General features: G+C 39.0%; 1 protein-coding gene across 1 annotated transcript in view; it reads right to left on the reverse strand.

Moving 5' to 3' along the window:
• The window catches only part of PLCB1 (phospholipase C, beta 1 (phosphoinositide-specific)), a 616974-nt gene that overhangs the window by 152214 nt on the left and 446071 nt on the right, over nucleotides 1-18689 (reverse strand). The window contains exons 10-11 of the mRNA XM_005874740.2: nucleotides 15734-15880; nucleotides 4140-4297 (exon numbers count right to left, since the gene is read on the reverse strand). Of these exons, the coding sequence (XP_005874802.1) occupies nucleotides 4140-4297; nucleotides 15734-15880 (305 nt within the window). The remainder of the gene's footprint in view (nucleotides 1-4139; nucleotides 4298-15733; nucleotides 15881-18689) is intronic.

An 18689-nucleotide genomic window follows, 5' to 3' on the forward strand; every position in this document is an offset into this window, starting at 1 on the left:
CCAGAGACAGAGAAGCATCAATCAGATGCTCAAACCTCAGAGGGAAGGTAGGGGAGGGTGGGGGTAAGGGGGAGAGATCAACCAAAGGACTTGTATGCATGCATATAAGCCCAACCAATGGACACAGACATCAAGGGGTGAGGGCATGAGTGGGGGGGGGAGCAATGAGGGGATAAGGACACATATATAATACCTTAATCAATAAGGAACATAATAATTAAGTAAACTAAGCAGAGTGGTAGAAAGTGATAAATGCCAGTTGATAAGTAGAAAAAATAAAGAGGAGGTGGGGAGTGTGTCAGGCGTGTGGGAGTGGGCATGAAGGCTGTTACAGTATTAAATAGAGTGCTCCCAGTAGCCCCACTGAGAAGGTGGCATTTGAGAAAGGCTTCAAGGAGGTAAGAGGTGAACCGTGCAGACACCTGGGGGAAGAGCATTCCAGGCAGCGGGAACAGCCAGTGCACAGGCTGTGAGGTGGGACCTGCTAACCATGATCAAGGAACAGGAAGTTGGCCAGTGAAGTTGTGGCTGAGTGAGTGAGAGGGACAATGGTAAGGGGCGGGGGTGGGGGGGTAGGATCAATCACATAGGGCCTTGTCCCTCCTTTCTCTTCTTACCCTTTCTTACAAAGTCACTGCACACAGTGGTTTCTGGAAAGCAGACCCCATGCTGGCAATCATGCAGAGCAGGGCTGGGACCAGGGAGAGGCAAGTGAGGTGTCCAAAAGGGAAATTTAAAGAGACTCATCCTCAGGTGTCAGCTCTGCATTTACATGACATTAAATTTTGCATTGGAGGTGCCTCACCCTAGTGCCAGTCCTGTTGTAGATGATTCCTGCTCTGTAGATTTGTCCACAAAACAGGCATTTCTACACCCCACACTTATCCTTGTCCACCACCACTACCCATATCTTTGCAAGAATGATCTATCCTGCAAAAGCATATCAGTAAGAAGCATGGCTGGGCAAACCAACCATCAGGGGATATGGGTTTGCTGTTCTCTTTGGCCATCCGATTCTCCCAGCTCCAGCAGGGAGAGAACGTATTCTGGGCTAGATTTAGCCTTTAGTCTCTGAATCTGTCAGCAAGCATGTGGATGTGGTTGAGAAGTTGTGCCTCTGGAGCTGGGGAATAGACATTCAATCAGCCTGTGGCTCTGAGATCACAGGTAAGTTTGAAGAACCACTTGTACGGTCGAGTGCACAGGGAGAGTCACTCTAAGCCGACTTGATGGCCGAGGCCAAAAAGTCAATGCTCCACATAAAACAAATATGCCTTAGAAGGAATTCAAAGAACCTTGAGGAGTATAAATTTTTAAGAAAAGATATTTCCTTAATAAAAAAAAATGAATTCACATGAGTAAGGGGCAAGGGGGTCAGTGGCCTGTCTTGGAAAGGGGTCAGTGCACAAGGTCATTAGTCCCTTAGCTCAATAACGGTTCCATCAGGATCATCTCCATCCATCAACAGACAGATGAGCCCAAATTCCTCACCCCACATCAGGGTCATCTGTCCTCTACTTTTTCTTAAAGAGTTCAACCAGCCCTGGATAGTTTTTCTCAGTGGTTAGAGACTGGCCCATAACTGAAGGGTCACGGGTTCAATTCCCAATCATGGGCACGTACCTTGGTTGCAGGTCAATCCCTGGTCCTGGTCGGAGTTCGAGCAGGAGGCAACCAATCAATGTGTCTCTCTCACATCGATATTTCTCTCTCTCTCCCCTTCCCTAGTCTCTTCCACTCTCTTAAAAAAAAATCAATGGGGGAAAATATATCCTCACTCCTGGGGTGAGGATTAAAAAAAAAAGGGTCCAACCAGATTGGGGTTGGTATCTCAGATGTCTGACAAAAGACATTGGCAGGAACTGGGAGGGTGGGAGACTATGAAAATGAAACAAAAAACCTTTGATTTTCCATTAAATAAAACAAAAAGATCTTAAGAGTGGTCAATTTTAGGAGCAGATACAACATTTGAAGATTTTGATCAGAATTAAGATAACCCCATATTAAGCTTTGTTGTAAAATTTAGTGAAGGGTGCAATTTTTTTTCTCTAATTATTGTACTGCAGCTTCAGTTTAAGAAATCATGAAAACTTAGATTTCCTAGACACAACATATTTAACACATTTTAAGGTGCTAGTGATATTACTTCTGAACACATTTTTTATTGCTGTCAAACTTAATACCTTTGATCAGGACACCATTTACCCCAACTGAAACCTGTCTGTTCTTTAAAATCATTTATCTTTTTTGCTGCTCTCTGAAGTGGTAGCTGTTTATCACACTGTGAATGCCCGAGGCCTAAAAGCTGGAGACTGGGAATTTGTTGCTCCTAATGCTACTTCTGAAACATAACTTCCCAATCTTATTTTAAAATGAAACAAAGTTCTCATGAAGCAGTCAAGCCTTTTTTACCATGTTCTCACATCTGCTATCTACTGAGCTCCCCCTTATTCAACAAAGACTTTGGCAAGTGGCTCACTGTCCTTTTCTTCTTCATCCAAAGCTTTGTGTCTAATCTTGGTGACATAAACATCAAACTCATCCAATATTCTAGCCTCTCAACGCTCCACCCTCCCCATTTTCAATGGCCCTGTTGCCACTCTACCTTAGTTCCCCAAATACCTGGGTTCTGTTTTTTGGTTGCTTAGGGCAAGAGTTAGTGACCTAGAGTCAGTTCTGCCCTCAGAACCAGGCAACCCCGGCAATGGGGCTCACACGATGGGACCTGTGCTATAGGGGTTGTCCTCTGGCCCTTCTCTGCTAATTCCCTTCCAAAGATGTGAGAAACCTGAGACAGCCAAGAAAACGTGTAAAGTCACATATCCCCTTTCTAGGTCACTTTCTAGGTACCCAGGACCCCAGATATTCCCACCTAAGTGGCCCTATGCTCCTTGAGAATTGTTCTTTGCAGGAGGAGGAACTTCAGTGTCTAAATGCATGAATGTGGGACTCTTTATTCTGTAGGATGGGTAGGATGGAGCCATAAATGGAAAGAAGGGAAATGGCTATTCCAGGCTAATAAGAATGGCTGATGCTTCTTATAAATTACAGCTTTAGTCCTGCCTTCTAGGTAAGATAAGATACCTAATCATACAATTGTCTCTGCTTCCTGACAGAAATCCACAGAAAAACCCTGCTTCTTTGAGCCCTGCCCCCTCAAATCACCTACTGCATGCCCAAATCCTGTAGGTCTTCTTTAACACATTTGTACTGAGACACCACAGTTCCCATGACGTGTGTGCTTCCTTGTTGGGTAAGCCAATAAACCCAACTTTAACTTACAGGTGTGTTCTTAGGGTCTTTGACTCCCTAGGTACCAATGTGCTACAAACTGGCATGTAATAGTCAATATTCCATTCTGGCATCTCAGAATAAAATAGTGTATGATAATTAATATAGGCATTAATATCATCATCATTATCATCATCTAGAAAGCAAAAAGCTAGAGATACATGCAGTAATATTGATGAAATCTCCCAATGATGCAGAGTGAAAGAAGCAAGAAACAGAATAATGCACACTAGAGTATGAGTCCACTTACATCAAGTTTAAGAAGTGGTGACACTATGTTGTTTAGAGCTGTACATAAACTAGAACAGCTCTAAAGAAAAGCAAAGGGTGATCACTGTAGGGGTCAGGAAGGTGGTCTGGTGGTCTTCTCTGGGGTAAGGAGGTCATTCTGATGGAAATGGGTACATAAGGTGTTTCTGGGATACCAATAAGTTTCTATTTATTGATTTAGGTTACATGGCATAAACTTTATATCCATTCATTAATATGCACAAATAAGTTGTATGTATTTTTATGTTACATTTCACAATGTTAAAATGCAAGAATAAGAGCGCTAAATACACTGGCATTTCTTTTCATAAAACAGCTTAGATTTGGTTAGTAAGAGTCAATTCATTACATTTCACAATGTTAAAATGCAAGAATAAAAGAATAAGAGCGCTAAATAGACATAAAACAGCTTAGATTTGGTTAGTAAGAGTCAATTCACATGGTGCCCACTACCCATGAATAAACTGCTAAACTGTAACCTCTGAAATGGCAGAGATGATTAAAGGCCTATGGACTTAACTGTAACCACTAGGACTTTCTACTTTAGGCCCTCTCTTAGCAGTAATCATTCCCTCTACCTTGAAGGATATTTCGGTCGTCATGGTGAACCCATGGGTGATGACTGGTTCCTCCTCTGCAGTCCGTCCTTTCCAGCAGTCCAACTCCACACAGCGACAACCAGACAGGAGCACTTGACGGTACATCTCGACGGAGGAGTTTCCAGCCAGCTGGCCAGCTGTAAAACACCAACAAAATGAACCCCAGAATCCCATGCAGCATAGCAGACATTGGTGGCTTCCTAGACAAGCTCTTCAACAATAAGAAAACCACAGTGTCTAAGAGATGGAATAGTTGTTCTCAGCCTTTCTTCTGCCTCAACATACCAGAAGGTAGTGGGACAATCCTTAATGCAGTTGTGACTCCCTCGCAGTGGTTTTGGGGAAGAAAAAATATAAGAAAGAAAACATTGTAACAATAGCAATAACTCATTTTTATTAACTTCTTACCATGTGCCAATTATAGTTTTTTGAACCCTACATGTATTACTACATTTGTTACAAAGATTTCTTGGGCTTACTAACTTTAAAAACAAACAAACAAGCTTATTTTCAGATAATAAAAATGGCATAGAGGAATTCATTTACCCAAATTTCTGAAGCTAGTAAATGGAAGACCCAGGATTATAATTTCAATATAATTCTGTCTTTCTATGAAGGAGTACTGTTGACAGGTTATTATTATATAAGTCAACCCCTCTGTCATGCTTGTGCAAGTCACAAATGCTTAGAAAAGCTAAACATCCTCATCTCAAAAAGTGCTCTTTTATAGGAATAACTTTAAACTTGACAAAAGAAGTGAAAAACTTATACTCAAATAATTATAAAACATTGTTTAAAAATTAAAGACAACCTAAATATATAAAAAGACATCCCATATTCATGGAGTGGGAGACATAGTATTATGATAGTACTACTCCCCAAATAGACCCAAAGTTCAATCCTGAAGATTCTAATATAATTTTGTGAGCAAATATCTAGACCTTCCTGCAATTTGATCTCTGGCCCTGCTTGAATGACTAAACAGTTCTGCAATTTGAATTCTGACTATTTACATGAGGACCTGCATTCCCTGCATTGTCCCTTTAATCACAAAACTTATTATACCAATTTATTTTGCAGGCTTGAAGGGAAACTGAGGCATTGGCTCATGCCTTGTGACTTCCCCCTACTGATCACGACTTGTGACCTGCCCCCTGCCGACCATGTTTTATGATTCCAATCTTGGCCATATCTCATGACTCTACCTGACAATCTCTATTCTCCTTGCACATATTCACTGTTTTGATACTTGCCCCAACCAATCCCCTTAAAGGTCAGCTCACTGTGCCAAATGCACTTAAGTCCTGTGCCCTACCCCTTCCTCTTCAGAATGTACTTTTGGTCTATGCTGAAGGCTACCTCTCCCTGTAAGCCATAGATGAATCTTTCTTTTGCCTGCTATAAGGGTCTTCTGGAATATCTATTGACAATTTTCATCAAAATCCTAGCTGGCTTTTTGGCACAAATTGACAAGCTGGTCCTAAAATTACTATGAAAATGTAAAGGGCCCAAAATATCCAAAACGGTCTTTAAAAAATAAGAACAAAGTTGGAGGGCTCCCACTGCCCAATTTCAAAACTTAACTGTGAAGCTATAGTAATCAAGACAGAGTACTGGCATAAGGATAGACATATGGAACACTGGAATATAACTGAGAGTCCAGAAATAAACCCTCATGTTCATGGTCAATTAACTTACAACAAGGGTGCCAAGACAAGACCTTGCAGAGAGAATCATTCTTTAAATAAACAAATGGTGCTGAGGCAACTGGTTAGCCACATGTGAAATAATGATATTAGACACCTATCTGACATCATATACAAAAACTTGAGATGGATTAAGCTTCTAAATGTAAGTTTTTAATAAAAACAATGCTCACATAGCTTTAAAAAATGTAGAAAACTCTTAAAACATCAGGTAAATCTTTGTGACTTGGATTTAGCAGTGATTTTGTAGATAAGAGACCAAAAGCACAAGCAACAACAACAAAATAAATAGGTAAACGTCATCCAAATTAAAAATCTTTGCGAACAGAACCGAAATATTCCCATGAAGTGATGAGAATTGTAATAATCAAGGCACCTGAGAAGTCCTGGCAGGAATGAAAGCCCAACTATTCCTGTTTCACTTGAGAAGTCACCAATTTCTTGACAAATTATTTTTGTAAGATTAATAATAAATAACTTTTAAGACAAGCCCACCACCAATACACAAATGGAAGTCTGGTTTTCCACATTAAAGATTTTCTCTGATTTATACTCTGTAAGCCTCCATCATCTTTTAAAATAGTGAGTTTAAAGATGGCATTGATGAAAACCGTTAAAATGATGTTGAGATGGACAAGATATGCCTGCTGGAGACAGGGAACAAAGAAAATGGATGTCACTACACCCAATTACCAGCATAACAAAAGGGTGGCACTCTTGAGTTCTGAAGGGCCCTAGTAAATGCACTGAAAGGTGATTGAGTAGGCTTGCACAATCACTTTTCTCTACTGGAAAAATAGGGCATTTTATCTCTTTTATTAAATTTAAAAATTTTATTGTTGACACTATTACAGATGTCGCCCTTTTCCCCTCCCTTTGCCCACCTCCAGCCAAGCCCCACACCCTCCCCTCCACGAGATCCTCACCACACTGTTGTGAAAAATAGGGCATTGGAAACATACAAATGTGCTTGAAAAAGCAGAAATGCTGACCAGATAATCTAGAAAGTTCCTGGTGCTAGATAATCAATTTGCCATTTATAATTGCCTCAAAGTTTGTGGAAGTAAAGGTCTTTGCTGCATAAAGGGAAAGGGGTTAGTGGAAGTGAAATGGAAAAGACAGTTTTTTACCTGGTAAACTTAAGGGAGGGCTACTTGCAATTTCATTTATTATTTAAAGAACAAATAGAAGGAATTTAATGTACTTTTAAAATGTTGGCCAGTTAATGTTTTGAAAGACATAGTAAGGCATGGGCTTGTGAGATGCAAAGGAATCTGAAAAAACAACAACACAAAAAAACCTAAAGAATGGGAGGTGTGTGGGTGTGTGTTGTGTTTATTGTCTAACACCTAAACCCAACAGAATCCCTCCAAAGTAAACTTGTTCATTCTTACAATGAGTAATCTTTTTAGACATGGAAGTCTCCCAACAAAAGCATATTTTGAGAAAACTCACATATTTCCAAAATTGTCCTCTTCCTTGGAATGCCTATTAGGTTCCTTCTATGTTTTTCCTTCATTTATGGGGATTTTTTCCAAAAATGTATATTAATATTCTCCATTATTCTCTCCTTTTCTGCCTAAAGCCTCAAAGCTGGCTTATTTTTTTCCCCTCTAGTTCCTAACTCCTCATTCTTAGATCCCATGTCCCGTTATATTTTCATTTGATTAGATCCAATAAATACAGCTTCTGGGGCCAGAGGATTGCCAGGGGTGGGGATTAATAATATGTCCTGAGTCACTCAACCCTTGTGATTTCTGAAACTAGTATCTGACATCATCTGCCTGGCTGTGAGCACCCCCTGGAGTACATTCCATGCCCAAGATGGAATTTAGGAGCTGAAGCTCCATGGAGATTAACCCCTAATGTTGCCCCAAGTCATAGCTCTGCAACTTCTCACTTGACTGCATTCATTCTGGGCAGCTGGCTACATTCACTTGAGCTTTGTCTCAGATTACCCAAGGCATGCAGGATGGAAGAGACCAGAAAATTGAAAATAACAATCCCTCTATTAACACAGGCTTCTGAGGAATTTCTCCTCTTGCAAAGGGTGATGATTAATTGTGTATATTTATATTTAACATTATTTATTGTCTTCTTATCAATCTCCAGTGGAAGAAGATTCCAGAGTGTGATTCATTTGTTAATTAAGTGACCTCCTTTAATAGGCACTGTCTCCTTTAATAAATGGAAATGGGGACTATTTCTCTTTGCTTTCAAGGCAGTCAGAGCCATTCAGGGTGGGGCAAAAGTAGGTTTAGAGTTGTTCCGATGGAAAAATAATACAGTAGTTAATAACGAATAGTATAAGAATAAAGTCTGTGTTTCTCCTACTTACAAACCTCTTTTTGCCCCACCCTGTAATCCCACCTACCCTTGAGAGAAGTGTCTAAAATACAAAGCAGGTTTTGTTCATCTCAACTGTCTCTAGGGGCACCAATCTGATCTGATCTTTTCTATAGTGTCTGTCTGCAGCCTCAGAGAGACTATGAAACTCTCTTGAGCATAGATCCAACTGTCATAAGATGGCTTAGGTAGGAAAGTGGGAAAACAACTTTAAATGTGTGCCTTACTAATTATTAGAGTCTGTGCATATTCCCACATACATTCTCTGTGGGATACAAAATACTGGGGATATAAAATGACATGAGGCATACTCCCTACCTTCACCATCTAGGTAGGGAGGCAAGCACAAATAAAGAAGTTTCTTATGTGCCAGGGTGTTTCAACTCACCCTAAACTGTGGTTGCCCTTTCTTTCTCTTCTTCCTCTTTCTCTTTGCCAACAGAATTTTCTATTTAGGTTCTATTGTGCTTCAGCTTCCCCTCCCCAGACCTGGGGTAAGTATTAATTCTTCTCAGCCAGTCGCAGAAGTTCTGTGGCCCATGTTAGTGGTTCAAGTGGGCATTGCTGTGTGGTGTAACTCTGAGCTATATCTAATAGGACATAAAGGAAAGTCTACTTGGTGAGGGGACTTCACTCTTACAAAGGCTCACAAGACAGGGACTTGCCCTGTGTCACATGTGGACCTTATTTCACAGGGAGACAATATTCAGGGTGCGCAGTCATATTGAAATCATAAGGGAGCAAAAAGATGGAAAGCATCTGGGCCTCCCATGACATCAATAAATACCTGATTTAATCAATGGTCAACCAGCTTCTGGTTGCTTTTGTTGTGTGAGGTAATAAATTCCCTAATAGTTAAGCCATTAAGTAATAGTATCTTAAATAAACCAGCCAAAGTAAGACAAATACCATATGATCTCACTTATATGTGGAATCTAAAGAACAAAATAAATGAACAAACAAAATGGAAACAGACTTATAGATACAGAGAACAAACTGATGGGTGCCAGAGGAATGGGGGGTTGTGAGAAAGGGTGAAAAGGGTTAAGGGATTAAGAAAGTACAAATTGGTACTTAAAAAATAGTCACCAGGATCTACAGTACAGCACAGGGAACATAGTCAGTGATACTGTAATAACTATGTATGGTGCCAGGTGAGTACTTGAAATATTGGGGGGGACACTTTGTCAAGTTTATGATTATCTAACCACTATGCTATCCACCTGAAACTAATACAAAATAGTATTGGCTATAAACTGTAATTGCAAAATAAAATTTGAAAAAGTAATATTATTATGTTACTTATAGCCCCAAATACTCTGACATGTATTTTACTTAGAGGCAAATTTAAATGTGGTCTATTTATTTGCTCAGTTCATCTTCTTTCCATTCTATTACCCAACTTTCATAGGTCTGTCTGTGATTTAAACCAAAAACAACAGGTTGCATATGCTGGAAGCTAAATGAGTGGGAGAGATGTGAAAGGGTTGGCAGTGGAAGACTGACAAGGGTAAAACTATATCTTGAGTCACTTCTAGAACTTTTTTCTAGCTAAGAACATATATGAGATAGAGGAGTTGAATGATTATTTGATTCATTCAATCAGATAATATAATTTGTAAGAGGAATAACTGAAACCTAAACTAATGTTTTCCTTTTTAAGTTGAACAAGGATGTTAATTATTCAGTTATGCCACTTTGCCTTGCTGGTGTATATGAAGCCATTATCTCCCAAATGATTTATAATATGGGAAGATTTATGAAGAGCTGAAAAACTACAGGTTGAAATGAGTGCATACTGTTCTATCTGGAGAGACTTTTGTTTTGAATCATAAGGGTAGATTTCTCAAGGAAAAACAATAATTTAAAACATAAGCACTACTTGATGTACTGCCAAGACTATCCAAACCCTAGAAAATGACCATCATAATTAAAAATCAACTCGTTCTGTGCAAATATTCCTCTCAATCATCTGATTTTATTTTTCCTCTTGGGTGTCTTGATAGTTAACAAAGGGGCAATAATGAGGAGAGAAATAGACATCATAATAATAATGCATTGCTAAACTGATTGGTTTCATAGTGTAGATTTAATTTTTATAGTCCATTTGAGTGCTCAAAAGAAAACATTCTAAATATCAAAATTCTCCTTGTTTGAATTTGGACTGTCATTTCTCAGGTATACCAGTTCCTAAAATGCTCTAAGAAAATAAGTAGGATGGTGATGGGGAGAGGAGGGTTGGTCATAACCTTAATAATGTGAATCTGTAAGCCTTCATTTCTATATTAAAAACATACTGCAGTAGGTGCCAATTTTGTTTGTACCTAACATTTTTCAAACCTATTTAAATAGGAAAGCTTTCCTTTTGCTCCCAAATAGCCTTTATATAAAATACTGTTTTTATATAAAAAGTTTCCACTTGTTCTGTAAATAGCTGTAAAGTATACAATCAAACTCATTTTCTTAATATTGATTTTTAACATTTGATTGGATTTTATTAAGTTATACATTCATTGGTTATATTTTTATTTATTATACTATTTATTATAATATTCTTAATTGGGCTTGGGAAGTTTGAATTTCTGTATCATTGATGTTTATATTTACCCAAAGGTATATGGGTTCTACATTTAGTTTATCTATAAGTAAAACAATGATACTACTAATCCTATATAATAAACGGGTAATATGCAAATCAACCAAATGGGGGAAGGACCGGTTGCTATGATGTGCACTGATTACCAGGGGGCAGATGCTCAATGCAGGAGCTGCCCCTGGTGGTCAGTGCACTCCCACAAGGGGAGCGCTGCTCAGCCAGAAGCAGGGCTCACGGGTGGCGAGTGCAGCGGCCCGCCTCCACAGCAACACTAAGGATGTCCCTCAGTCGGACATCCCTCGAGGGCTCCTGGACTGCAAAAGGGTGCAGGCTGGGCTGAGCGACTGCCCCCCCTCCAGTGCACAAATGTTGTGCACCGGGCCTCTAGTATTGTATAAAGCAAAATCAGATTTTAACTGTAAGTCAAAAGAAAATTTTAGGTAAAGCTTCAAGAGCCTATATTAGTATTTATATATAATTTTTTTTTGGCTAATTATATGGAATCCTCCTTAATTTCCCTGTAGGAAAAGGAAAGACTTTGATACTGGGACAAGGTAATATTATTAAAATGTAGATTTTTATAATGCAAACTTTGGTATACTAATACATAGCTCAGAAAAGTGAACAAGATAAATTTTTAAAAACTTAATAATCAGAACATCATTTAACATAGGTTAACAGTTTAAAAAATTAAATATTTGAAAATATGCTAATTCTACTATTAGATATTAAATAATTGGAGAGAGAATTGGTTTACTTGTTCAGAAATCATACATATGAATCAGATGGTGGTAATATGAAACCACTGCACAAAAAGTTAGAGACAGTTATTTGAGTTCTTCCTTCATCAAAAAAGGAGTGGACTCTTTCCTAGTAGCTGAAAGTTCTTCCTTTTGAGAACTGTTTTCCATTAATATGCTAACACCCTAAACAAGCTAACAAATGGAGCCAAATTCTGTACCACATCTGTGCTTACCAAGCTATTCAGAGGGAGGGCAAATCAGTGATTCTGGGAGAAATTAATTGGACTGAAATCCTCAGGAAATGCAGTTTAAAAAAAAAAGAACTGCAGAGAAAAATTTGAACAGTATTCTGTAGTTTGTATTAATCTTGAACAATTTTAGAGCTATCATTGTGTTGTCAGTAAAATGAATAAGTAATTATGTATAATTTGTTCGGTATAAAGATTAATAAAGGATGCACAGCTATAGAATCAATTTTAATTGGGAGGTAAAAATGAAAATATGTATGTGAACTTGTGCCTTAACAAGAAAAAATAAAATAAAGTTTTTATTTTGTTTTGTTCATGAAAAAGGTTTAGAAACATCGTTTTATAAGGCAGGGCAGGATCCAAATTGCTATTACTCATACAATTTCTTTCCCACTAAAAGGAACGAGGAATCATTGGGGGAAAGTCTGGTTCTATGTGTTTCGTAGAAATAAACAAGGTGAGCCTGGAAGATCTTCATGTACCAGAAAGCAAAGACATTTTCAAAGATCAATGGGTGATGCCAAAAAGACATAGAAACCAGCCTAAAATATGTTGCCACCAACAAATGCTGAGGCAGTTTGAGCATCAAAAGTGGCTTTGTTTGAAGGAACAAACATAAAAATCTGAAAACCATAGGTCCATAATGATACACAGAAAGAGAAAAATTAATATATTTTGAAAGAAGTTATAAAGAACAGAGTGTATATCCAGGCAGACTTGTCATTCAATCATTTTGGTATCATTGACTCATTTATTATCAATAACATGACAAATAATAGAAAAACTGTATTAAATAGATCAGTTGAAAGCATTTGAGGATTTAAAAGGACTTTTGGCATAATAACTGCATATTGTGACTTTCCAGGTAGATGAAACCATTGTCCAAAATTTAACTGGATATGCATTTAAGAATCATATCATCCTGAGTATACAAGAAATGCAAAATTCTCTCATGGGCCAAGGTCTTTGAAGTTGTATTTCTATGATCCTATCAAATCAAAGCTCTACACTCTTAACTTGAGATTTTATAGATCTCTCTCCTCAAACTTAAATGAGAAAAAAGATCACATCTTTAATTTTAACCTTTATGTAAAATTTAATGTTCTCTTCATTTATGAATGCAGGTCACAAATCACAGCAGTACTAACAGGACCTATGACTTTGTCACGAGTGGAAATCCAGATATTCTCATATCATCTTCTAATTGTAGCAGATATCACAACATGCTATTTACACAAAAAATTTATTGTATTAATAAAATATGTATTACTTTACCACAGATTTGATTTTTAGTATTTGATAGAAACATTTCAATAGAATTTATTTCCTCTTTAATCCTATGTACGTACTTTATTTTATACATTACACTAGAACGGTTCCTAGACTTCATCAGACTTCCCAATAGGTCAATGGTACCAAATAAGATTAAAGAGGCTTGAGAAGGGAAAAGCCCTTTATAAAGGCTTAGAAATTTAAGTGGGAGCTGCAAAACCTTTGAAATAGGCCTAAAATACTGAATCCAGGAAAGTGGGCTGAGTGGACACTCTTCTCTTACTGTTAGTGGTTTTACAACAGGGCTAAAGATATCTTGACACCCCTCCAACCCAGAGCTCTGGACTATATCCCCTCCCTTTGAATCTGGATAGGACTGTGACTGTTTGGACAAATAAAGAAGGAAGTGGCAATACAGAACTTCAGAGGTTAAAGGCAAAAAGGTAATTAATGTTCCTCCTTGTTCTTTGGGACACTCGTTTTCGTAGCTGTGAGCCACCATGTAAGTAGTATCTCTACCCTGGGGCTGCCATGCTGTGAGGAAGCCCACACCACATGGCGAGGCCTCCTGCTGGCCATTAGGTCAGCAGTCCTAATGGGGCCCAGCTGTTGTATGGCCCCAGCCCAAGTGCCAGACATGTTGGAAGAGAAGCTTCCAGATGATCCCAGCTCCCAAGGTGTTTGTGTTATCCTGAGCCATTCACTTCCCAGCTGAGGCCCAAGACACCAGGGAGCAGAGACAAGCCATCCCCTCTGTGTCCTGCCTGAATTCCTGACATAAAGAATATGGATCCAAAACATAAATAGTGGCTGTTTTATGAGTTTTGGAGTGATTTGTTAATGCAGAAAGGGGTGACGAGAATAGGGTTTGGATGGGCCAAACATGAATCTAGTTAGTTTTATGGCATGAATCTCTCTTAGTAGATAATGTCAGTTGAAAGTTGAAAGAAAATAGACCACAAGTAGCCTAAGGGCCAATCTAATTTTCCTACAGATCATGCAAGTTGCAGTTCAAATGACTATGGAACTCAGATTATATGACTCAGACTAGATGGTCTCTGATTACACAGGATCATCCTGACAGCCCATTCCAACTGTCTCAAGGCTACATTTCTATCCATGTCATTTCTATTCTAAACTATTTTTCATGGAGTGTGGGACGCCAGGCCAGTGCAGAACCTGATACCAACTCCAACTGCATTTGAACCAGGAGGACTAGGCCTCTTCAAGGAATTGGGAAGAAAGAACTGCTTAGGTGCCAGATGGCTGAACCCTGTGAGACTCTCTTGGAGAAGTCCCCAGTGCCTGGGTCTCCCTAGTCATGCCGCAGGTAGTGTTACTGGTCTACTCCACCAAGCAAATCACACCCACCTGAGCAATGAGCCATGAGCACATCAAAACCTCCCCCAAGGCATGGGGAACATTTACAAGGCATAGAGTCTAAATGACACCCCAGACTTTGGTTGCACTGTGGGTATTCAGGTCTCTCTTATCTTATACTCATTTGGAAATGAATTGTGTGAAGCGGGAGAGTGACATGGCTTTTAAAACCAGTCAATAAAAGAAAAATACCACATGATCTCACTCATTTATGGATAATAAAGACCATTATAAACTGATGAACAAAAATAGATACAGAGGCAGAGCAGCATCGAACAGACTGCCAAACTACAGCAGGAAGGCTGGGAAGGGTTGTGGGGGGGAGGTAAGAGATCAACCAAAGGACTTGTATGCATGCATATAAGCATAACCAATGGACACAAGGCACTGGGGGGTAGGGGAGGCCGGGGGAAGGTCAAGGGGGAAAATAAAAAGGAGACCTATGTACTACTCTTTGTAATATTTTAAGCAATAAAACAAAATTAAAAACAAAAACAAACAAAAAAACTTGTTTTTCTTTTTTTATTAACCAGTAGATTTTCCACAAATTCTTTTCAATGCCTGTGATTAGAGATCTGCTATACCGAAAGTATTCTCCTGGAAATGTATTTTGATTGTAAAAACATTTCAGCTTACTGAAATCTGTATGTTATAGATTTTAACTTAAAACTATGTTGAGATAACATATGTGTATTATGTGTGCATATATATGTTTTAATATTTTTTGATTTAGTGATCTACTAAAAACCACGACAATACTCAATTTAGGACAAATTGGGAAATACTTGTTTTTACACCTTCATTGTAATATTTATAAAAAATATAGGTTGTCATTCACAGGTCAATTTTTTTTTTCATATCTAAAACCCTGTTATACCTTGAGAAAACTGGCAATTTGCTTTGTGCAGAATTTATTAATGCCTTCAGAAATTTTCTGTAGATAAAAGACCTGCAGATAACAAGTAGGATTGTAAATGGCTTTAAGTCCACTGAAGAATGAGCTCAGTTACACAAAAATTCCATTGGTTTGAAGATGCCACACAGAGACACCTTTTAGAAGGCTTGGAAACTTAGATGGAGATACATGTGAAGAAATGATATTGTATCATAAACATAAGGACATGACTGCTTACCTCTGGAGCCTCTGGTCATGACCCCAGTTCTCAGAGGGATTTCACAGGAAACAAAAGCAAATGTACCTTCACTTATAGGAACGGAAGCAGAGGATGGTGAGATTTGGTGAGACTGGCTCAAAAACTGTTAAAGAATTACCAAGTCGTACCTGTGAGGTAGGTGTTGTGCGAGGAATTAATGAAATAGTGAGAAAGGGGCTGAGACATATCTTCATTCAAATCCAGTTTCTCAGGTGAAACGACTCCGTTTTCTTCTCCACTCAGGTAGCGCATAAACCCGTCCACTGAGATCTGTCCTGGAGGCAATGCAGAGTGAAGAAGAGTGTGAGCGTATTCTTTTCATGGGTGGCTGGTATCATGTGATTTTACTTTTCCTGCCCAGAAAGCTCTGGTCACAGAGCAACACGGGCCACGGCAACCTGCTGTTTTTAAATATAAGAATGGTTATCAACTTTATGGTTGGATACAAAAGTTATTAGTGCTTATCTGTGGCTAATAGAATTAGGGGTGAATTTCTAAATTTTCCATTATAAATATATGCTACTTTTATAATAAAAAAAAGTTAATTGCAAGTGGTTTTATTATTTAAAATGAAGTGAAAATGTTTTCAAAAATAATCTTTTTTTAAAAAATATATTTTATTGATTTTTTACAGAGAGGAAGGGAGAGAGATAGAGAGTTAGAAACATCGATGAGAGAGAAACATCGATCAGCTGCCTCCTGCACACCCCCTACTGGGGATGTGCCTGCAACCAAGGTACATGCCCTTGACCGAAATCGAACCTGGGACCCTTGAGTCCGCAGGCCGATGCTCTATCCACTGAGCCAAACCGGTTTCGGCAATAATCTTTTTTTAAATAATAAAGATGACCACAAATGAATCTCTCTTGGGGGGTGGGGGGGTGGGGGAGTGAAAATCAAATGATAAAAAAGAGGTCTTTAAATTTCTTATTTAGAATGATTTTATTTCAAATGGAAGAAGTATGATTCACACTTTATTTGGTTTACTCAGATTCTGTTCTTTTCTTGTAACCTTTTTGAGGTGACTAATGCTAAATATTGAATTAATTCTTTATTGTTATCATAAAAAATCATACTAATCTTTATACAATACATAGAGAAAGCCATCTTAATTCTTTGATCCATCACCATAGTTTGTTTCTTTGACCTTAACCATCAAAGCCTGAAAAAACCCCAGCACATTTGTGGGTGGTAAAGACCTTGCCAGTACATGTTAGAGGGTAGCATTGTTTTCTTGTTGAAACGGTGTCGCATTAATATAAAAGTGGTATACGTTCACTGAAGAAAATTAGGAAGTGAGAGAAGCAGAGGGGAAAAAGAAAACCTTTTCTGAACAGCTCTAATTCTTCTTTCAGAGCTAACTACTGTTAAAATCATGTGTGTGTGTGTGTGTGTGTGTGTGTGTGTGTGTGAGTGTGTGTGTGTACTTCCAGAAGAAAAATGTGTGTGTGTATAATTATTTAATGAAAGCACAGCCGCTGCCTTCAAAGAGCTCATAATCTAAGAGAAAATAAGACAGTTCACACCTTGAAAAGGAGATGTGAGCTCCTCCAAAGCAGGGTGTGCATTTCTGTCTGTCAGCCCTGGAATCTGCCACAAGGCTTTGTGCAGATAGGTGTGCAATCAGCACTTCTTTTTGACGATCAGTGATTTAAAATAGAAAATAAGTTGCTTTAAACCTGGAAGATCACGAAGGACAGCATAACTGATTCTTTTTCCTGATTAGTTGGATCATGTGAAATTGCTAGTATTTGGCATTATGCAACCTGACAACTTGATACAACTTAATCTCTCCCTACCTGTATTCCTCAGTGGACCTGCAGTAACTGCAAGTATCCTTAGGGACCAGCAAAGGAAAGTAAGGTGACTGCTGGGCGAGGTAAGTGTGGACGAAAGTAAGGTATGCACCAAGTCGCTGTGGGGTGAGGAAAACTCACAAGTGTATACCTCTAAAGACATGCAGATGACAGCAGTAAAGTATTGTGTGCCCAACCACACTATCTTTATGGTGCTGGATTTAATCCTGAGGCTGTCAGCTTGTGTCTGTTATCTTACAGGAAAAAATATCTTTGGTCTAATCAGCAAATTTTAAAAGCAATTAAAACAAAACATGTGCCAATATGGCAGTAATGAAAAATTAATTTTAACTTTAGCATCGATTCCCATTTATTGCCTCTAGTGCCTCTGGGCACTTGTGTTGAGAAAGATTCTGAAGTGAACTTTTGATTAATTTTGATATCAGCATGGGTACAGGACAGAAAAGTGGGGGGTATACAAGTTATATATTTGTCATTCTCAAATGAGGATATTATAATTAAAGTCAAGTTTATACTCTGCAATATGCCAGGAAACATGTGTCAAAGTTCTGTTTAAACCATTAATGAGGAAACCAGGAATATGACAAAGTCATTTCAAAGGACTCTATGAGACTCTGATACATGTATGTGTGTGTCAGCAAATTCCCAAAACAGAGAAAAGCAACAACCCCAAAACCTGTCCTATTAGTCAATCCTATCTAATAATAGACAAACATGGTATTTGACCATACCTTCGCTATGCCTCCCATTGGCTAATCAGCACGATATGCAAATTAACCCAACCAAGATGGCGGCCGGCAGCCACGCATCTGCACCTGAAGCGAGCAGGAGGCTTGCTTGCTCCAGTGATGGAGGAAGCCAAGGTTCCCCACCTGCTGCGGCCCGGCTTTGAGCTCTGAAAGCAACTAAGTTTCAATTATAGAAGCTAAACAAACCCCAGATACCTGCTTTCAGCAGGCCGTGGCCTCAGAGCTGGAGGGAGCAGGAGCCGGCTCTCAGCTCCAGTGACAGCAACAAAGTTTCAATTATAGAAGGTAAATAAATCCCAGAATTAAAAAAAAAAAAGAAAAAAAGGAGAGGCTGGGAGCTTCAGTCACCGGCCAGCCTGAAAACGGCCCTCAGCCCCTCACCCAGACTGGCCAGGCACCCCAGTGGGGACCCCCACCCTGAAGGGGGTGTGACCAGCTGCAAACAGCCATCAGCCCCTCACCCAGGCTGGGCAGACACCCCAGCGGGACCCCCACCCTGATCCGGGACATCCTTCAGG

The sequence above is a fragment of the Myotis brandtii genome, unplaced genomic scaffold, assembly GCF_000412655.1.
Source record: "Myotis brandtii unplaced genomic scaffold, ASM41265v1 scaffold45, whole genome shotgun sequence".
NCBI classification, from domain to species: Eukaryota; Metazoa; Chordata; class Mammalia; order Chiroptera; family Vespertilionidae; genus Myotis; species Myotis brandtii.